This window comes from Emydura macquarii, unplaced genomic scaffold (genome assembly GCF_026122565.2).
Source record: "Emydura macquarii macquarii isolate MOO-44397 ecotype Brisbane River unplaced genomic scaffold, CSIRO-AGI_Emac_v2 contig_1390, whole genome shotgun sequence".
Classification (NCBI taxonomy): Eukaryota; Metazoa; Chordata; order Testudines; family Chelidae; genus Emydura; species Emydura macquarii.
The window spans coordinates 24,932,121-24,953,716 of NW_027131527.1; the positions used below are offsets into that span (position 1 = coordinate 24,932,121).

The window sequence follows — 21,596 nt, forward strand, 5'->3', positions numbered from 1 at the left end:
ACTGTGCTGCCCAGTGGAGTAGCCTGGGAGATGACCTTGTCTGTGAAGACAGAGGCAAAACAAGCATTGAATACTTCAGCTTTTTTTTCCCATATCATCTAGGCTACCTCCCCCATTCAGTAAGGGGGCCACACTTTTCTTGACCGTCTTCTTGTTGCTAACATACCTGTAGAAACCCTTCCTGTTACCCTTTATGTTCCTTGCTAGATGCAACTCTATTTGTGCTTTGGCCTTTCTGATTTCACCCCTGCATGCTTGAGCAATATTTTTGTACTCCTCCCTAGTCATCTGTCCAAGCCTCCACTTCTTGTAAGCTTCCTATTTGTGTTTAAGCTCACCGAAGACTTCTCTGTTAAACCAAGCTGGTCGTCTGCCATATTTGGTATTCTTTCTGCACATCGGGATGGTTTGTTCCTGCACCCTCAATAAGGTTTCTTTAAAATACAGGCAGCCCTCCTCGACTCCTTTCCCCTTCATATTAGCCTCTCAGGGGATCCTGCCCATCAGTTCTCTGAGGGAGTCAAAGTCTGCTTTTCTGAAGTCCAGGGTCTGTATTCTGCTGCTCTCCTTTTTTCAGGACCCTGTACTCGACCATCTCATTAGGAATCCTTAATAAGGAAGAGCTTTATGGTTGGCATGGTAGCTTGTGCAGAAGGCAAATAGTGTATATAATATGTACCATAAAACAGGCACAAAAAAGAGTCAATGAATAACTTAAGGAGTATAAAGCATGTTTGACAACTCTTCTACCCTTTAGCATCTCCAGAACAGCCACCATAACTTGTGTAGCAGAACGCTTCAGGAAGTCAAATCATACAGCTAAATAAATATCTGGCACAGCTTTTTTTTTTCTATGATGAATCAGAGGGTGACGAGATAGCAAGTGTGAAAAATTGGGACGGGGATGAGGTGGAATAGGCACCTATATAAGAAAAAGCCCCGTATATTGGGACTATCTGGTCACCCTAGAGTTGCAGAAGTCCTATAGAACATCTTATGTGATAATTTATAATATACTAGATATCTTAGGTAGGGTAACCCATACTTTTGTTTATTCAGGATTCTGCTTATCTAGATTTTACTGAAGCTGCAAAAGCCAAATAGCTGTGGTTTAATTTACAAGCCCTAGTGGCAAAGTCTGCATTTCTTGTAAGTTGTACAAGCCCTTAACATTGTGGGATAAATATTGGTTTATGTTTTCGGAAATGACTGGTGATTTTTGGCTTGCCCAATTAAAGAAACCTGAAAGACATCAGATTTCTGGAGGCCAAGTTATTTAAGGTGTCGTAAGCTTGTCACCCAAAATCACTAGTTACTTTTGAAAATTTAGATGCACATCTTTTAGAATTCCCTAACATATGAATGTTTCATTTCACAATCTCATTGTTACATTAAACACTTTTCCACCTTCTCTCTCTTCCCCACTTACTATGTATAGCATACAATGTAAGCGTCAGACAAGAGCTGCATACACAGAATTTTTCCCGATATTAGCTTCTTCAAATTGTATGTGACTTTCCAAGATGTTACCAAAGGAGTTGAATAACTGTAAACATTTGAACAGTTGAGTGCATTTTCTAAGAGACTAAGTATTTCCTAAAGAATATCATATAAGAAATATAGCATATATGAATGAAATTGGATGAGATTTTTAATTTTGGAGAATACTAAAAGAAAGGCAAATGGTTTATCCCCATATTCTGAACTTCAAGGGGAATGTTCTTGAAGGGAGCTCCTACCTGTTTCATAGACTGCTTCAGATACTGAAGTAAAATGATCTTCTACTGTATACTGTGCCAACCGGAGTGTGTCCAAGCCTCGAACTGAATCATTTCCCCTGGTCCAGTAAAACTGGACATCATTGATGTTATAGCCCCCTGTAGTTATAGACAAACCAACCAGTGAAAGTTTTTGTTAAATATAATAAATAGTTTGGGTAGAGCATGTTTATCTATCATCCTTCTCTATTTGTAAAAAAGTAAAATTGGATTATAAATAATGCAAATTTATTACAAATTTTGAAAATTTAATTTGAATTCATGGTCTCAAAAGAAACACCATAGATGGTGTAAGGAAAAAAAAACCTGGTGTAAACTGACAAATAAAAGGATGAGTTGTATAGGACATTTAAAGGCAAAGCCCATCAAGTCAGACAGGAAGAAAGAAAATTGCTGGAGCTGGTAAATGCAGAGCTACATATGCTACAAAACTGAGCCTTCTTTACAGGCTTACCAGTTGGCATACTTTAGGGAAGGCTTCTCTTAACTGGCACAGATGACTGACAAGGTGGCAGAAGTATCATATAACGGAAGGCAATTGTGCTGTATATACATTAATCAATACATGGTTTATACCTGGATAAAACATCTTTGAAGGTTTTTTAAAATTGAATTAGAGTTTGGCCAGTTAATATATTAGTCTACACAATCCACTTGAGAACATATTAATATACACCTAGGTATTAACAGCAAACATTTGAACGTCATTTTTGTTTACATGGATCAATCTTTTGCATTTGACCGGTTTGTACTGTACAAATTAATGGCTAGACTTGTATGACAGACCAGAAGCATGAGCAGATGATTATTTTTAGACTCCACTCAACTGTAAATACATTACAGTGAGAGACCTCACTGCAACATATCACACAAGGCTATCTTCTGCACTAAGAACATAAGACAGAGAAAACGGAAAGTTCTTAAAACAAACATTTTCAAGGTGGATGGTTTTGATTCTTTTCCTATCTGAAAATTTACTTATTTCTTACAGCTTTTTTTAATGAAACAAAAACTCAATAATTTTATTTAAATGTGCCTGTTCAAATTCTGAGATGTCTGCCACTGAAAGTGACAATTCCACCTGCAAGTACTTTTCCATGCCCCCTTCATTAAATGTAATATTTTCTGGTGCACGAACAATTTAAAAAATATATTGTGAACTAGGGCTTCTTGCTGGCATCTCCACACTTAGAGTAATTATGGCCAAATCATTACTTTATATCAGTAGTTTTCACCTTTTTTTCATTTGCAGCCCCTTAAAAAATTTCAAACAGAGGTGTGGACCCCTTTGGAAATCTTAGACATAGTCTGCACACCCGCAGGGGTCCACGGACTAGCATTTGTAAACCACTGTTCTATGGTAATGACAACCTTTTGCAGACTCCTTAGACAGTCTGGGGACTCCCAGTGGTCCATGGATCCTGGGTTGAAAACCACTGGTTTAGATGTTTAAACTAAGTGCATAGGTGTGCAAACTAAAGCCCTGATCCTAATAAAGTCTGCAGACAATAACAAGCTGGGAGGGGTTGCAAGTGCCTTGCAGGACAGGATTAGACTTCAAAATTATCTTGACAAATGGGAGAAATGGTCTGAAATAAATAGGATGAAATTCAATAAGGACAAATGCAAAGTATACACTTAGGAAGGAATAAAGAATTGCACAAATGCAAAATGGGAAATGACTGCCTAGGAAGGAGTACTACAGAAAAGGATCTGAGGGTTATAGTGGATCAAAAATTAAATATGAGTCACGAATGTAATACTCTTGCAAAAAAAAGTAAACATCATTCTGGGATGAATTAGCAGAAGTGTTGTAAAGAAGACATGAGAAGTAATTCTTCCACTCTACTCAGCATTGATAAAGCCTCAACTGGACTATTGTGTCTAGTTCTAGGCACCACATCTTGAAAGATGTGGACAAATTGGAGAAAGTCCAGAGGAGAACAACAAAAATGATTAAATGTCTAGAAAACTTGACCTATGTAGAAAGATTGAAAAAATTGGGCTTGTTTAGTTTGGAGAACAGAAGACTGAGGGGGGACATAATAGTTTTCAAGTACGTAAAAGTATGTTATAAAGAAGAAGGTGATAAATTATTCTCCTTATCCACTGACAACTGAACAAGAAGTAATGGGCTTAAAGTGCAGCAAGGGAGATGTAGGTTAAACAGTAGAAAAATCTTCCTAATTGTAAGAGTGTTGTTATGCACTGGAACAAAATACTTAGGGAAGTTGTGGAAACTCTGTCATTGGAGATTTTTAAGAACAAGGGTAGACAAACACCTGTCAGGGGTGGGGCTTAATAATACTTGGTCCTACCTCAGTGCAGCGGAATGAATTAGATGGACTAGATGACCTAACGAGGTCCTTTCCAGTCCTATATTTCTATGATTCTATGGGGAAGTTTCCCACAGAAATCAAAGAGGTTGGTGAAGATAAAATAAAATATCAAAGTTTAACCTACCATATAGTCAAATGACTGTATGATCATCAGGGATCCCAAAAATCCATTTGCCATGCAAAAACACACAATTTGCATTTTTGCAGAGAATCTTCAGTTTTTGCATTTTGTGAAAAAAATTAAAACATATACAGTAGAAACCAATGTATCTGAGCCTCCGTTATCTGGCTCTCCTAGGCTTCACAGTACCTGGGGTTTGGGTGCTCAGCCCTGGGCAGCTGGGGCATCCACTGAAAACTGACAGCTGCCCAAGCTCCAGTCACCTGGGACTGTCTGCCTGAGTCCCAGCCGCCTGGGGCTGACTGCCTGAACCCCAGCTGCTCTAAGTCCCGGGCAGCTGGTGGTTTGGTTAATATGGAGAGTCGTATAACGGAAGCTCGGATTAATGGGGTTCTATTGTATATCAATAAAACATTGTGTTCAACAGATATCTCTATGTATTGTGGCTAGGGAGACTAAAGTTCAGTGTTTCATTTTAATCATGGAAAAACACATATTTTTATGGGTATTTTTATTGGAGAATTTTGTTTTCTTATGGGAAAACTAGTATCCCTTGTGATCATCAGTCAAAATAAGAACTGCTCCCACAAATATTTAGACACATGACTCTAGGCACTGAGTCTCTCTGCTGCTCATTCGACTGCCCTGTGGAATAAATCAATTCCAGTTCACTGTAAAGTGACATTCACACTGATGTCCAGAATAGCTTGGAGTATCGTGGTCACTACTAAAACTCAGATGTTCATTTTTCCAGGTTTCATCTAATTTTACGAATTGGCAGGTGATAAAAACAATTCTTGAAGCCCAAGACAGGTGTGAGCAAGCACGCTACAGAAAAGAGTCTTTTTTGCTTTAATAGTCCTCATTCTTTGGGAACGCAAATAGTTCTATCTCAGCAATTTCATAGAGCTAGGGCATATATTTGGTATCACAATATATTCAAAATATTAATCTTATCCATTACTATTTATGAACAACTTTTGAGGGCCTTCATGAGTATCAGGCAATTAAATTTTGCATGGAAATATTATATCATTTCCCCACTCTAAAGTTGTTTTCAGAAAGGGTAGGAGCATGAATTTTGTATATCACAACATATTACAGGAAGTTTGTATTGACAATAGCTTTGAAACTGATAGGAACAAAACTACATTAGTTTTCTTTGATGGGTATTCTCGTCTCTTTAAATGACATTGAGTGGGAAGAACTAACTTTTGCATCCATACTAATGTTCTAATCCTGCAATGACTTACTCTTGTGCTTTGCTTTATGGATAGTAAGTAGTCCCAAAAAAGTTAATAGGATTACTCACAATGTGTAATGTTAAGAACGTGAGAAGGTCTTTTCAGGAACTTTTCAGGAACTATGGGTTTTCAGTATCTTTCATACTTAGGTTTCCTTTCTCCTCTGAATCTTTGTTTTTCCCTTGTTCCCTAGGATAAGTGCAGGGCCTTCACTGAACAGAAGTTGAAGAGAGAATTCAAAAAGGGAAGAACTGTTCAAAGGTGGGTTTAAAAGATGAATAACTATTTGCAAGCAAGATAGAGGCCTGTGTGGAAACCATAGTAATGTGATTGGACTCCTGTAGTCTCGATAAGAATTGAGACTATAAACTCTTTGGGGCAGGGTCTGCTTCTCACTATGTGCCTGTACGGTGTGTAGCACAGCAATGCCCAAATTGAGGTTGAGGCTTCTAAGTGATGCAGTTATATTAATAACAATAATAAATAATTAATAATTTCATAGTCAATTGACACTTGGTTTTCTAGGAGACAAATGGCTGAGAAATTTCTCATTGTGGAATTATTAAAACTGGTTGAAAGTATTTATGATTTCTATCAAAAAAAACCCAGTTCTTGTTGATTATTTTGTTGCCATTTTTCAATCAGCTCTAATAATTATAATTAAATAGCAACATTACAAATGCAGGTCACTAGGGTGTTTCATTACGTAAGCCACTGTAGCAATGTCCTCATATAATCATTATTTTGCAATGTTATTTAAGTGTTTATAATCATTTAATTAAAATTCCTAATATTTTATTTCAGTTAAAATATTTGCTTTATACTATGTATTTTATATATGTGTATAATACCCAGCAATGGTATTTACAAATAAGCAGTATCTGGAGAAGTAAAACATTATTCTTCTGCAAGTCAGTGTTGCTTATCCAGTAGGAAAACTAACACCATTGAAATTGTAACCAAAAAAAAAAAAATTGTTAAACTGCTCTTAACAAAAAAGTCACTGCCACTGCTAAAGACTTTTAATAATCTTTTCATTCTGCAATCTCTGTTCTTGGCTATTTTTCTAGAAACCAAAGAAGAATGCCATGGGAGCAGTTTAGATTATATTACCGTGTTTTCCCTTCAGTGAGGAGATACTTGTGGGTTGTCTGAAATAACAGATGGAATCATTCTAAAAATCTTTGTTTTCAATTAGACAGGGAATTCCTCTATTTTCCCCCATGTCAAATACATTTTAAGTTCCTGAGAGAGCTACAGAAACTGTTTAATGACTCATTAGGCAATGTTGTTGATGTAAGTACATTATTCAGTATTTGACTTACCAATATGTTCTCTCTCTCTCTCTCTCTCACTCTTTTTTTAATTTAAAGAAAAAATATCACTGGTAAATAGTAATACTGATTTATTGTAGCCTTTGTCCATAAAACTTCCACTGACTTTAGTGGGAGTCTTGTGTGAGTATGTCTTATAGGATAAAGCCCTTTGAGTGGCAACATAAAATAAAACTTTACAAGATCATCTTGATGGAAATTACCAATAGAATCATTTGCAAAATGAATACAGGGTGTGTTGTTGTTTTGCATAAACAAAAAAATGGAATAAAATGGGAAAATACTGCAAAAAAAATTCCACAAGCATTTCCTCAAATTTGAAAGTCTTTGCTTCAGTTATGCTCTTGCCCCTTTTTATATTCACTTTCAATTAACATTTGTGCAATTGAGTTTTACTTGGATGAATAATGGCAGAAAGCTAGTTTTAAGCTTGCATACTCAAGTACTCATGGATAGTAAATATTATACACATATGCAAGTATCACATGTAAAGTTGTATATTTTAATGTAGGATAGCACACTGCTTCATACAAAGCAAAGAACATTAAAATCTTAGTCCTTCCATTGATGATTCTCCTCCCACCCTCCCGCCTCTGGCCTGGAGACCATTAAATAAGTCATATAAGGATCTATCCACAAACTTTATAAATAGAACTATAGATGCAATTACTTTGCTTGAATGCGAAGAGAGAAGAGTAAATTTGAACTCTACCCCCTGCCAATAAGCTTTATACTAACCCATTTTTTCTATGAATGATGCCTCAGGGATGTCTTGTGTGGCTAAACATTGATACTATTTAAAATTCATGACTCTGCTTATTTGCTACTTCTCCCTGAGAAATCCAAGGCCCTTGGGGGGATTTCAAACCACCCTTCTGATTACAAGAGTTGCAATCATCTGATCAGGGAACAGAAATAATACCATGTTACGTATGTGACCAATCTTAGCTAATCAAAGTAGACTGAGTTTGGAATATCAATTCTTGAATATTTGCAACAAACTATTCATGATCAATCCACACAGATAAATTTGATGTGGAAACTATAGAATGTCTGTAGCAAATTTAAAATAAAAGAAGCTAAACTGACAAAATAGTGACTGCAAATTCTTTGCTCAGCTCTTCTAAAAAGATCATCTGCTTGTGGAACTAAGTCTAAGGAATTCTGCATGTGATAGAATGGAGGATCAGGCCCATAGTCTTTTGTGTTTCCCTTTTTCTTAATGTTTCAGTGTTCTGGGGTTGTCTTTTCAAATAATCCTAAAATAAATAGGTACCCAAATCCCATTGAAAATTCAACAGCAGTTGGTCATCCAATTCCCACTAGGTTTTTTTGTAAATCCCAGCCCTTTTTGATAATGTGATACTTATATAATGTATAATGTAATATAAATCCCAGCCCTTAAAACAGATCACAAATATTGTTCTAACTATATAAAAGTAGCAATAATAAAGTCTCTTACAGCTTTCCAGTTGCAAGGTACATGTCTGCTTATCCATAGGGTATTTGGTCAAATCCATACTACATGCAACAGTTGCAGTTATCCTTTAAACACAGAGTGCAGATGGTTATTAACGATTCATAATATTGTAAGTACTATAACTAGAAATGGGTTATCCTACTTTCTGGAACTAGTATTTGTGGGCAAATACATATACCTAGGAGAAGGTAACTGATGCCTAATGTAAATAAGGAACAGCTGAATTTAGGTTCAAACTATAAATAAAATAGATCTCACTTGTTATGTAAACCTCTGCTTTCTAAGTATCTATAGAAAAATAACAACAGCTAATAGTAATAGGCCATATACTGTGATTATTTGTAACATGTGCAATGACTGGAATTGCCCAGGATATAATTGCTGAATTTAGTCTCTACATTTAAGCAAGGTGATATACTTGGAAATCAATTAGTTAATATTGTAATTACATTGGCTTTTATTTTCTTAGAATTAGAGACAGAGACCAGAAGTGACCATCAGATTGTATAATCTGATCTCCTGTATAACACAGGCCACCAACACCATTCAGCCACCAATGCAATAACCCCAACAACTGAAATTAGACCAAAGTATTATAATCTGCAGGAGACTAAGCTATTGTGTATCACAGGCAGAGAAGAGGTGGGACCAAGGTGCACCAATGCCCAGGGCCCCTGCAATGTAGAAGAATTAATACTGATATTAATATCTACAAATTGCTGGTACCAATACCTGCATAGATATAGAACTGCAAAAATGTATATAGTAGATCTCTACAAGCAGAAATTTTTCTAAACTGGGACCAGATTAAGAGCAAATCACGCTAATCTGAAGAATTTAAAATGTAACTACATTATTTTTAACATGGTTTATGAAGTATACATACCGTATGGCATAAAGGACTGTTCCATTGGGATATATTCTTATTAGACGATTTTCAACAGTGATATCATGAAGAAATGACTTCTTTGAGTCTACTATGAAGGTGTCTGGTACCCAAAGCATTTCTACAAGTCGACCATCTAAGCTTAAACTCTTATTACCCTCAAAACAAAGTCGTTCATCAGTCCATCGTTGTCTAAGAAATATGGTAGCTGTGTAATCCTAAAAGGAGATAAACACAAAATGTCACAATTAACAAAACCATTATACGTCTGTTTTTCACAAGTAATTTAACTGAAAATGTGTCCTTTCTCTCCTCACCTAAATGCATGGAAACAGAACAATTGGTCACTCAACATAAACTGTGACTCTACATTTCTAATTCTTAATTATTGGCATTAAGATTAGCAGTTTTACTAGCTTGTTTTCTGCTAAATTCTCCAGCATTTGAGAATTCTTGTCATTTGGTGTGAGGCTGACATCCCAAATAAGTGTTGTCTCTAATGGATTTAGTCCCTTATGATTGAACAGATTCTTACAGTAAACATTGTGGGCTAAACAGTACGCAGACATAGTTGGCTCTGTAAATCTGTGGTCTTCAGGGTAATTTATGTAAATACTACAAACATCTGTTTGTTCATGTAAACTACTAAACACATTCATTTTAATATAGGGAAAGAGTTGTGTAAATTCAAATTTAGAGGGGTCAAGGAAGCAAATGTAATTCGAAATCAAGGGAATTTAACCAATCAATAGCAGAACTTGCACCTTCAGAATGACAAAGGTAACTTAATAATGCCAAAGACATCAGGACTTTGCATATAATCAGGGGCTCAGCTCACCTTTAGCTCTGATTCAAATATGACCTTTTACTTTGTATATCAATCAATCAATACTTGATTTTAACAAAGTGAATGCTTTGACCATTATATTACATTATCTTTACATTGTTTCTAACTCTTACTTTTGAAATACTGACACTTAAGGAAGTATATGTTAAAACATAAAGGATTTTGATATTTAATTTCTGATATTTAATTTCAGATTTTGAACGGTCAAGTGATAATACACAGTGATAAAAAGTTATTTAAAAAGATGTATTTAATTTAAATTCTGATATTGACAAAATTAGTAAAATCCTTACTTTGGGCCCAGACTAGCTCCTTTTGAAATTAGAGAGTTTTGCTACTTACTTCAATGGGAGCAGGATTAGACTTTTAATTAATTTTAATTAAAGTAAAAAAGGTATACTCTACTTGTCTCCTTCCCCCCCCCCCCCCCCCAGCAATGAATGTTTGCAGGGGTTTTTTATAATGAAATACATCCAGAATGAATGGTTGTTTGAGACACATGGCAAGAACAATATGATTTCTGCAATGGTTAAATACAAGGAGAGTGGTTTCTAATGCTCATATGTGGCTAGTTATCTAAAATGCACAAGGACTGAAATGTCTCTTTCAGGAAATAACTGCCATGCACGTCATTCAATGGAATAGCAGAATATTATGTAAACTACACATCCAACTGCTAGTGATCTTTGGGGAACATGATTTGCACTTGCACTTATAGAAGGCACAATCTAGCCTTTTTCTTTGTCGTAAGGTAACTACTTCATGTCCTGCAAATATAAGGCTCCATTTCCTAATATGCAGGGCATGGTGTTGGATGAACAAGAAGGAAAGCCATCTCAAAAGTTCACTGCTGGGGTCTGTAAAATAACAGGCATTAACTTAAATAATATAAGAAATATTACAAAGCTACTATACCATGTTTATTTCTGATATTGTATCAATGCTTGCTATATCCATACTCATTCCTACTGAGACAGGACCATCTGAAAAAAAATCAAAATCAAAATATTGTTTAAAGTAATTGTATTTAAATATTCAGTATTCATCATTTACAATAGATTACAAAATTGCAGTAACCTTCATTTTAGTTGAAGTTGATGTTTAGCAAGGGAGCTATTTTCAGTGAAAATACATGAAGCCAGCAATACAAATATAAATATCAATATGTTTAATTACTTAATGACACAATGATTTAATATATTTAGATCCCAAAATTTATTCTTTTTATTAAATATTTTTAGATCTCTATTTCCAAAACTTTTTAAAATGTTAGGCTTTTTAAATTTAAATAAAAGCTGTAGGGAACAGCTGATGTAATAAAATGCTGAGGCTACTATTCCCGCTTCACATCACACCATTTTGCTTCCAGATGCCCAGCCATGGAAAGAATTCTGTGGTTGCAGCATCTGGTTCTTCAGATGTTAGTCAGCTATGGAGTTGCTTCTGCATCTGTTACATGATTAATCTGCAGCTAACTATGTGAACTACCTTATATAGTGTCTAGTATAAGTATAATAGATTACTTTCTATTCTGTGTCACTGTATCATGACATCACTTCTTGCTTTTTGATCATTAGTAATGAATCATTTGTTTAGTTGTATATAATTAGTAGATCATTCCATTTTTCTCCTAATACAACACCTTTAGTGAGGGGTCGGCACATCAAGAACCCTTATATAACAAAGTGATTAAGCACTTTAGGAATATCTTAGTTAGATAGAGATACAGTGTTGTCGTTTTATAGTGATATTTGTAGCCCTCTGAGTCTAGGAAGGAAGTCTAGATTTACATAGTGTCAGAAGGAGGGTGACCAGCTGTGAATTCAAGTATTTTGGACTGTGAAGGGCTCCCATGAGAGCATGACAAACAATTGTCCTGGCTGAATGTATGCATAATGATTAAAAAAGAGCATCTACTAGGAAGCTGACATTGAATAGGTGCACAATTTTTTTAAAATAATTGTGAGAAGTTCAGCATATCTCACCTAGCAACGAGGAAAGGTTCAGATAAAATCTTAGGATGGTCCTATGCTGCTCCTCCAGCTCTTTGCAGTGCATTAATATCTTGTATATGCCACCAGAGTGACTTATAGGGTCCAAAATATGTCCCATGGAATATCACATTTTTTGTGTAGCATGCGAAGTTATAATATATATGTTAGTACAATTGTAGATGTTTTCTTTTGATAAGTTCTGGATGGAATGGCAGGGTCCTATTTTCTAGCATCCTATACCTTTAAGGGTTGGAACTCTGCTGAAGAGGTGAGAAGAGACATAGCTCTGTTGAGTAAGGTGTGATCATGGCCAAGTTTGGTGCTCTTGGAAGACACTCCAGTGGTGGCTTGTTTGGGATTCTGTCAAAATTTAATACAATGTTCCAGTTTAAAGTAGTACATTGATCTATCAGTATAACATTGTTTCCCTGTACATTGTACACTATATTTAGAGATGGAGGAATTGTTCCATTACTCAAACTAAACTTTTGAGGACTCCAGAAAATTTTTGAACTATCCCTTGGCGTGGAATATGAGTGAGGTTAAATAGCCTATTTAGGGAACATAATACTGCATTCTTAAAGACTAAACTCTGACAGTTCTTCCTATAGGAGGCTCTGTTCTTCCCCCACCCTCTAGGGAAATAAGGAAGTGATTGGGGCCTGGTTTACGCTACAGAGTTAGGCTGATGTGAGGCAGCTTACATTGACCTAACTAGTATATCGGTACAGCTGTGCTGATGGAAAAGCACTTGTGTAACTGCGTTATGTTAATGGGAGAGAGCTCTCCCGCCGACATAATAAAACCACCTAAACACGTGGCAGTAGCTATGTCAGCAGGAGAGTGTCTTCCACCAACATAGTGCTGTCCATACAAGCACTTATGCTGTCACAACTGCACAAAAAGTGCTAGTGCAGACATGGCCTAAGTGTCTACATTACAACGTTGCACCCATCACTGTAAGTCGTCCACTACGTCGACCTATTAACTCCACCTCCGTGAGAAGCACAGCACTTAGATTGATGTAGTTAGGGTGACACAGTGGCCATGTAGACACTGCATTACTTACATTGCCTTTTGGGTGTCAGTACATGCAGGGCTCACAGCTGGAGCCTCTCTGTCCCAAGCTGACAATCACAGGGTGGGGGAGGGGGCTCCAGCTGTGAGCCTGGAGTGGGGCTGTCAACCCTGGGGTGGGGGGGCTCTAGCTATGAGCTGAGCGTGGAGCTGTCAGCTCGGGGCAGGGGAGGCTACAGCTGTGAGCCCCATGCAGGACGTGTGAGGACGTGCACCAACAGCAGAAGGAGGGTAGTGTGGACATGGAAAAACTACAGGAATTGCTGAGGTGGCTGTACGGTGACCTAACTTAGGTTGATTTTATTTTGTAGTGTAGACAAGGCTCCCAGTGGGTGTGTGGATATCTTTTTACTCTGTTTTAATACTGATATAAAAATATTATGAATTAAAACATGAAAAGTAAGATACATAGATGAGTCACTCCACATTAGGGAATTTGATTTGTCTGTAATATTATCATCCCATCCTTTGAATTCGTTCTGACTTGACTGATGTACTGGTGCAAAAGAAAGACACTGCAGTAGACTGTTAGGAAATGGGAACATTATTGTTATTGTTAATAATAATAATAATAATAAAACATTTACCAGTTATATTACAGTAGCACCTTTTAGCAGCAAGGTTGGTGCCCTGTTGTGATAAATATTCTATGAACTTCTAGTAAATGAGAGGAGTGGATATGTACTTAAACAGATATGGTATAGTCAAACCTAAAACCCCTTGATCAATTTTACATCTGCAAAAAGCTGTGAGAGATTAGAATCTATTAACTACATGGATACTGCACTATACAAGAGGGGGAAATTACAATTTGTATTGCTGTAGAAGAATGGATTCACTATATCAGGTTCACTGTATTCACAAGAATAAATATCTTCATAGTCTCTTCAATGGTGATTCTAGCTTGATTTTTTTTTTCTTCATTGAAAATAATTTCCAGTCATCTGTCTCCATCAGAATAAATGACACACATAAAAAGGAACTGGCAAAATGGAGTCTTTGCTAAAAAGAAATTATGTCTTCTAAAAATGAATCATTAATTAATGATAACGGTACTTCTCTCTCCCTCTTGGCAATAGCAATGGGGAATCCACACTATCTGTCTGATGCCAATCTGTTAATAAATGATGTTCTCCTTTTAGAGTTAGAAATCCATTTGCTAAATGTTAAAGACAATTTAGTGCCAATTTTTTAAAATAGTGTGATCCTTGCATACTAGTATCACTCCAAGAAATTTCATGTTCTGCCTCAAGCAAAACCCCAAATATGAACACCTTTGGGGTTTTAAAATTCAGGATAAAAACTGTCCCATTTTTCAGTAGATTAAATCATATTATTAGCTCCCCTTATACTGATTTAATACTAAACTCTAAGCATTGTTGATGCCAGCAAACAGCACATCTAAACAAGATAATTTAGCACTATGACAAACTAATTCCCTTTTGGGAGCATATTTTTCTGTAAACATCTTTACTGAGTGTATAATTAATAGCAGATCAAACTGGGAGCAGATACAAACAAGAATATGCACACTGAAAACTGAGTGTGTTGCATTCCAATGTCAGTTTGTACAAGGAAATTAATGAAAAAAGTACAGAGATGATTTTATCAAATCTATGAACACTCTGATATAAGGGATTATACAATCTGCAGTCTCCTGTGTAATGTAAACAACGTTATGGCCCAATTCCAAACTCGCAAGCACACTTTTTTGTGTATCCAACATACATATGTGCAAATACTTGCATGTGCTTCAGTTATTGTACAGGCATACCTTGGACTCATGCCAGTGTGCATATACACTTATGTGCATATGCTCTTGAGAATGTGGGTCTACATGTTGTACATGGGACCAGATCCTTAGCTGACATTAAGCAGCATAGCTCCATTGACTTCAGTGGAGCTACACCCATTTACAGCAAAATAACCATTTGGTCAGCCCTCTGTCAGTATCTGTATATAATTATTAAACAACCAAACAGGAGGCACCCATAATAATAAGCCCCTAGAAGAGGTTTATGTGACAACACTGATCCAGTGGCTTAACCATGTATTTAGGGGATGTAAAGAATTGTGGACACAGTTGCAGCTCTGAGTAAAGTCTGTTATACCTTAGGCTTGGTCTACACTTAAAAGGTAAGTAGGCATAGTCTAGTCAGGAGCGTGGGAAAAGCAACAACAACAAAACCCACTAAACTATGCTGGCAAACCCCCACTGTAAACACAGCTATGTTAATGGAAGAAGACTTCTGTTGATGTAGCTAATGTTATTCAGAGAAGTGGTGTTCCTGCACTTACAGAAAAACCCCTTTTGTCAGTATAGGCTGTGTCTACATTAGAGACCTATGCTGCTTCAATAACTTCCTTATTAAAAATCATTATTAGGTGTCACTGCTGCCCATAGGTTATTCTCACAAAAATACATAAAACATAACATGGTGCCAAAACATTAATTCCTCAGTCACCTACATTATTTCCTGTTAAATTTCTTCTCTCTCCCAGCATGATTAATCCTGTATGAAAAATTGCCACCTGTAAAATGCATTTCCCACAGTCTCACTCCACATCTTCAGCAGACCTATTGTAACACAACCGAGAGGTCAGGAGCTCTGACCAAACTCCAGAAGCTCAGAGTTTGGTAAAATGTGCTCATGTGTTAGGTCCCAACTAAGGTGATTTTATTGAGGTGCTTTGTTATTGCTCTGAGTCTGTCTGTGCCAAGTCTCAACCAAGGCACATTAACAAATGTGTAGTGGTAGTGGACTAGAATGAAAGTCATTTACTGCTGATCCAGCCACATATGTCTGTAGTGGCCCCAGCAATTTTTATGCCTAAAAACGGAAGTCCTAATGGTAACCACTACTAACATATCTCATTGGGTATTGTCCTAAATGAGATGGGATGGACTTAGCACTCCACATTTAATAACATTGTTTGTTGTTTATCTTCCCCAACATACTATATAAATGACCTTTTAAAGCAGCTGTGTCAGCAAGTGGGGCACTTTGAATAAAAGAGAGAAACAAATGTAATATTTTATAAACTTTTAAATACAATATAGTAATGTTTATTCATATTTTATAAAATTACTCTTAAAAATTACATGTAGTATGACACGTTTTTGCTGGTAAATTGACGAATAGTCTCACCTCGTGTGTTCTGACATTTGGAGATAATTGCATAATTTAAGAACCTCTTTAGCCAATGACTTTAAGTGATTATATTAAAAGAAATAATTATGTCAGATTGAATGAAGCTTCTGAACTTCTAACTTTAGAATTATTGACTTCTTATGCTTCTGTTCATTTATTTTATAATGCCATACATAACCAGCATATGTTTTTAAATTTAAAACTAGAGACCTTCCATTTCAGAGTCTGCATGTTATTCAAGGAAGACAGACTTTTCTTCCTCTTTCCTGCCACTTGTGAGCAATTTCAAACGTATTCAATATGCTGATCCATGCAAAGAACGAATCCATCATTAAGCCTTCAGAGTGGTGGATATCATGTGCAAGTCAAAGGACCAGAGCTTTTTTTTTTTTTTTTTAAAGTTATAGCTTAATATACAATTATTGCTGCAGAGTGTGTTACAGTCAGGACCCCATAAATCTCAATGCCAAGTTCAAAGGCAGTAGTGAGATTTCTGTGGAGAATATTGATAAATGCACTAACATTTCTGTTGGCAGTAGTACCGTGGGTCTATGGAATCTACTGTTGGTTTCACAACACTAAGAAACCTCTTATCACTTTTTGCTGTCTTTGTATCTTACGTGTGTATGTATAACTGAATATATTTATACTTGGGCCAAAGTAAGAGAAAAAAAGTCACAGCTCACTAATTCCAAAAGAAGGTTAAATTTTAATACTAATCTTTCTTTTTCCATTACACTAAGAATTTAAGAACAAAAATTAGTGCTGGCTACATCTTTCCACTAGCACTGACTTATGATTTCATTTATTTTTAATTTCTTTTAAAAGGTTAATATTTAACTTTACCAACTGGAAAGCTTTAGAAATATGCAAATGAACCCCACGGTGGTGATTTTGAGCTGTTCTGTACTTGCAGTGCAGCAAAATTCAGCTCTGATGCAAGGGAGAATCTGGGTCTTTATATCTGGTGTGGGGGCCTTTGGAAATCTCTTCCCTTAGAACTCTGTCAGAGACCATGTTCAGTGATCATTAAGACACAAATGCAAGATGCACTTATTCAATGTTTGGTGTGTTGTGATCTTACTTTTATGTTTCAATCTTTATATTTAAAGCATCTACCTTCTGGGGTGATGAGAGCTATCATTCTTAGTAGTAGTAACAACATTGGTCTCCACTTTGGTAAAAGCAATTTGAGAAGCATTAAAGTGGAATGTAAAGCTCTTCTCATGTCTGTTACCTTTTAATAGTGTTACAGGTTATGTTATATGCTTCTAGATAAATACACAACTTAAATGATTACTTTATGTGACTGTCAGGAAGCATGAACATCAAATACTTGTGGGTGTCTAATATAAATAAATGAAATATTGAAAGGTTCGTTTATCATTGTTTGATCTTTATAAACCCATGTTAGTTCAAAAAAGCCATTATGTTATAAGTCACATTCTGATATTATAGGGCAGCATGCATCTTCAAATCCATGTACCACGGTCAAACGTGGAGAAACAGAGAAACGTAGAGAGAACAAAGAGATCTGCTCTCAAAGTTGGGCTACGTCTTTCAGATGCTATGTTGTAGACTTGTCTAAAACAATTTATATACTTACTATCAAAAAATGGACGTAGATATTTGTTGTATCCCTTCATTATTTTCTGTATAGTTGGAGGAAGAATTTCACCTTTTCCTTCAGCTGTGGACATTTTTATTAACCTAAAAGAAAAGAAGAACATGGAGGAAGAGTTTTATAGAGACAAAACTGAGTTTCCTGACATAAACGACTGCTTGCCATTAGATTTACATAACATGAAATGTTTGTGCTTTTGTATTTCATAATGCACACAGCTGTGGAAAAACAGTATCCTGGAGAATGTTGGATTTTATGAATCTGTGTCAATCCCTAATTTGCAGAAACTACCATTTTTATGCCTTAAATATTTTTTGAAAACTGAACTAATAACTGAACATTTGTGGAAACAGCTCAATTTTATTGCAGCACTGCATGTGTAAAATGAGGAAACAAACGGTAAAACATACAGTACCATTTATCTTTTCTGTTCTTTTGTTTCCTTATTTATAATGAAGCTACTTTTAATACAGTGAAATCGGCTTAATCAAAATCCCCAGGGCAAAAAGACAGTTTTACAAAAAGGAATATTTTTATATACTCTAATCCCTCAAATCCTGCTTTTCACTGCACCACATTTTAAAAGAGAGAGAAATAAACCTGTTGGGTAAATCAACTACAATTACAGTGGACAGCTCCTATGTACACAAACTTGCTAAGAGTACAATATAGGAAAGTAAACCAAATAAAACAGTATAACAAGATTATTGCAATGACCTAATGGCAGAGGTTTATGCAGAGATGAAGCAGGGGGTGGGTGTCCTGTGGATAGAAGCCATGACTGGAAATCAGGAGACTTGTGTTCTATTCCCCGCTCTGCCACTGTCCTGCTGTGTGACACTGGGCAAGTTTATTTCCTTCACACTCTTTGCTTGGAGGTTGCTGTATTTCATTGTCAGTTGTAAAGTTATTGCTCCTCAATGCAGATAGATTATATCAATTCTCCTGTCTCTGGAAATTGATTTATTAGATTGAGATATTTCATTTGTTTACTCCATTTTCTTTTAAGTATGCTCTTTTAACAACACTTGAACACAATTAGACAGTCTGTTCACTATAAGGTTAATAATCTTCTGAAGAAGAAGGAACATTTAAATCAAGTGTATATTTAAATATTAATGAAATGTCAGTGTAATTACTTGCTTTATAAGCATAACTTTTTAATCTGTTACATGGAGGCCATACTTGCTGAAGTTTTTCTGTCTTTCACTCAGTAACATATAATTCCAGCTAAACAGTCAATTAGTTGCATGAATTTTACAATTTAACCACATAGCTTTAATGGACTGTACAAGAAGAAATCTTATGTAGTTCTAAAAAAAAAAACCCTAAGGAAAATAGCCAGAGACAACATTCTTTTTCATCACATAACACAACATCGTTCTTCTGATCAATATCTGATTACAGATTGTACTTCAATGGTCTAGAGTGTCAACTTCGTTATAACTTATATAAGCTATTGCATGGAATGTATGTCCATTAAGTAATTGGTGTTTTGAAACAATTTCTTTCAATCACTTTTATTATCATCCCTGCTCTACGCTATTCCAAGATAATTCTGGTTTTATGTAATGAACTTCTAATGTGCAGCCTCGTTCCTTTTGTTTTTGATTAAATAATAACTAAGGGCCCTATTCAGTCCACAAGACCTCATAATCATTTGGGCATTAGGACAACCCATTGTATTCAGGTGGCTGGGGAATGGTACATTACACCTCTTCCATAGGCAGAGTAGCACTACCTCTTGAGTTTCCAAAACTCAAATGATTCAGGAAGATATTTAAGCATGTAGCTAATTGTCTAACTTATGAGTTTAAAATTAGGCATTTCGTTAAATACCATGTTTCCTTTGGGGCCAAAAATATGAGCCTACCAAGTGGTACTATTCTGTGATCGTGATGCTGTGTACTCCCTTCTTTACCCCACCTCAAAAGGAGCAAGAGTAACTACTTCTATAAGGCATTTTGTACAGCTGTAACAAAGGGAATTGAAGAAAGCCAAGAACTTTTCCTTTTCCCTTATGCATCTCCTCCACATAGGTATCTGAGCTTCCTTTGCCTTGGTACTTAATTTTTAAACATATCCTAAACACTCCTAAAATAAATTTTATTCCTAACTTTTCTTAAGGAATTTATCCAAAATACATTAGCACTCATCCTAACACATAATTACTTTGAAACAGCTGTCCCAAGCTACTATCTAGTGAATTTTTTTTAGAAAAAATATGAATATGTATTTATCCAATAGACTAGAATGCCTATTTGTTCTGGTCTGTCAGGTGTAGAATGCATATTTTAAAAATATTCTACATTTAACAAACCACAGTGGCTTCTACACAGCAAAACATTAATACTTTGAAATATATCAGCAATTGAAATGAAACTCTCGGATAGTTAATTCTTTCCTTATTAAAAACCCAATGATGAAATGTGGAGAATGCCCTCAAATCCAGTTGAAGGCTGTTAACATTTCACAGAAGGTGGTTGGAACCTCTCAGGATCAGTTCCTGTAAACTCAATCCAACAATCCTTACTTAATCTTTTAGAACTCTCACTGAAATAATGGGAGATTTCCTGAACAAAACCCACATGATCAGGCCCAATATATCTACCTAATCTAATTCCTACACACAACAGATACTTTAAGCCATTTTCTATATATTTTATTCCATTGGAAAATTATATACCAATTAAATTTAACATGAGAATTGGAAGATAAAATGTCAGTGGATTGTCATTTTGCTGCAGATACTATTGACCCTACATTAATTCTAAAGTGACAAAACTAATGGTTACAAATACTCCAGTATACTCATGTAACTTTGGTGTTGAATACTTTTACTCAATGTTTTATTTGATTTTTCTTTACAAAAATTGCTTGCTTGAAAGTAGCTATACAGGCTGTCTATTGGTTTTAATCAGAGTAATATATGCTTTGTAATATAGAATAATGTCAACTCCTAGAAATTAAATGAGAAATGTCATTTGTAGATATTAAAATAGGATATATTGAAACTAACTCTTCACCAGTTATCCAGATCCAACATTATTTGCAAGTAAATAGGTGAAGAAAACACAATTCAGATAATATACATGGAGGAGGAAGAGGTTGTTGGTAGTCTATCCCTCAGAAGAGAGATCTGTTCACTGTAAGATACCTTGAGCCAAATATCAACAGAATAAACTCAATGTCCAAATTCTTCTCAGATTTAAACCCTATTGATTTGCAAAAGAGTGTAAGGGCATGACTCTAGCAGGATAAATCAATTACTCTCCCTCATCTCATCTATAAATAAATAAATAATTATGAAACAAAAGGGCAAATAGAAAGGAGTTCCTGATTAAGGTTCACAGCATACTAATCTCAGAGAAAATGTCTGATAATAAAATAGTAGACATAATTAAGCATTACAGGGAATGTTTTCCATGCAACTGGCTCCTAAGTTATTTAGGTCCTTGTGAAATTTTACCTTATTGCACCACACTGCTTACTAGTGAATGAGTCAGATGAATCAGTATAAGAGTGTGATTGTAGATATTGATTGTCCAAAATTATATTCTAATTGGCTCACTGGCTGGCTAGCCTGACATTCTACTATTTGCAAGGGGAGGCTCTGCACTTTATGGGCTTCCTTAAGTCTCAATGGCTGGGTGATCAAAATGCAAGTCAAAAACCCCCATGGCTTCAGGGATATTCTCTCCCTGTGGTCCCAGCAAAAGG

General features: G+C 35.8%; 1 protein-coding gene across 1 annotated transcript in view; it reads right to left on the reverse strand.

Moving 5' to 3' along the window:
• The window catches only part of LOC137156257 (gamma-aminobutyric acid receptor subunit pi-like), a 37,516-nt gene that overhangs the window by 14,065 nt on the left and 1,855 nt on the right, over nucleotides 1–21,596 (reverse strand). Inside the window, exons 2-6 of the mRNA XM_067552980.1 lie at nucleotides 17,859–17,962; nucleotides 10,945–11,012; nucleotides 9,183–9,400; nucleotides 8,279–8,361; nucleotides 1,740–1,877 (exon numbers count right to left, since the gene is read on the reverse strand). Of these exons, the coding sequence (XP_067409081.1) occupies nucleotides 1,740–1,877; nucleotides 8,279–8,361; nucleotides 9,183–9,400; nucleotides 10,945–11,012; nucleotides 17,859–17,962 (611 nt within the window). The remainder of the gene's footprint in view (nucleotides 1–1,739; nucleotides 1,878–8,278; nucleotides 8,362–9,182; nucleotides 9,401–10,944; nucleotides 11,013–17,858; nucleotides 17,963–21,596) is intronic.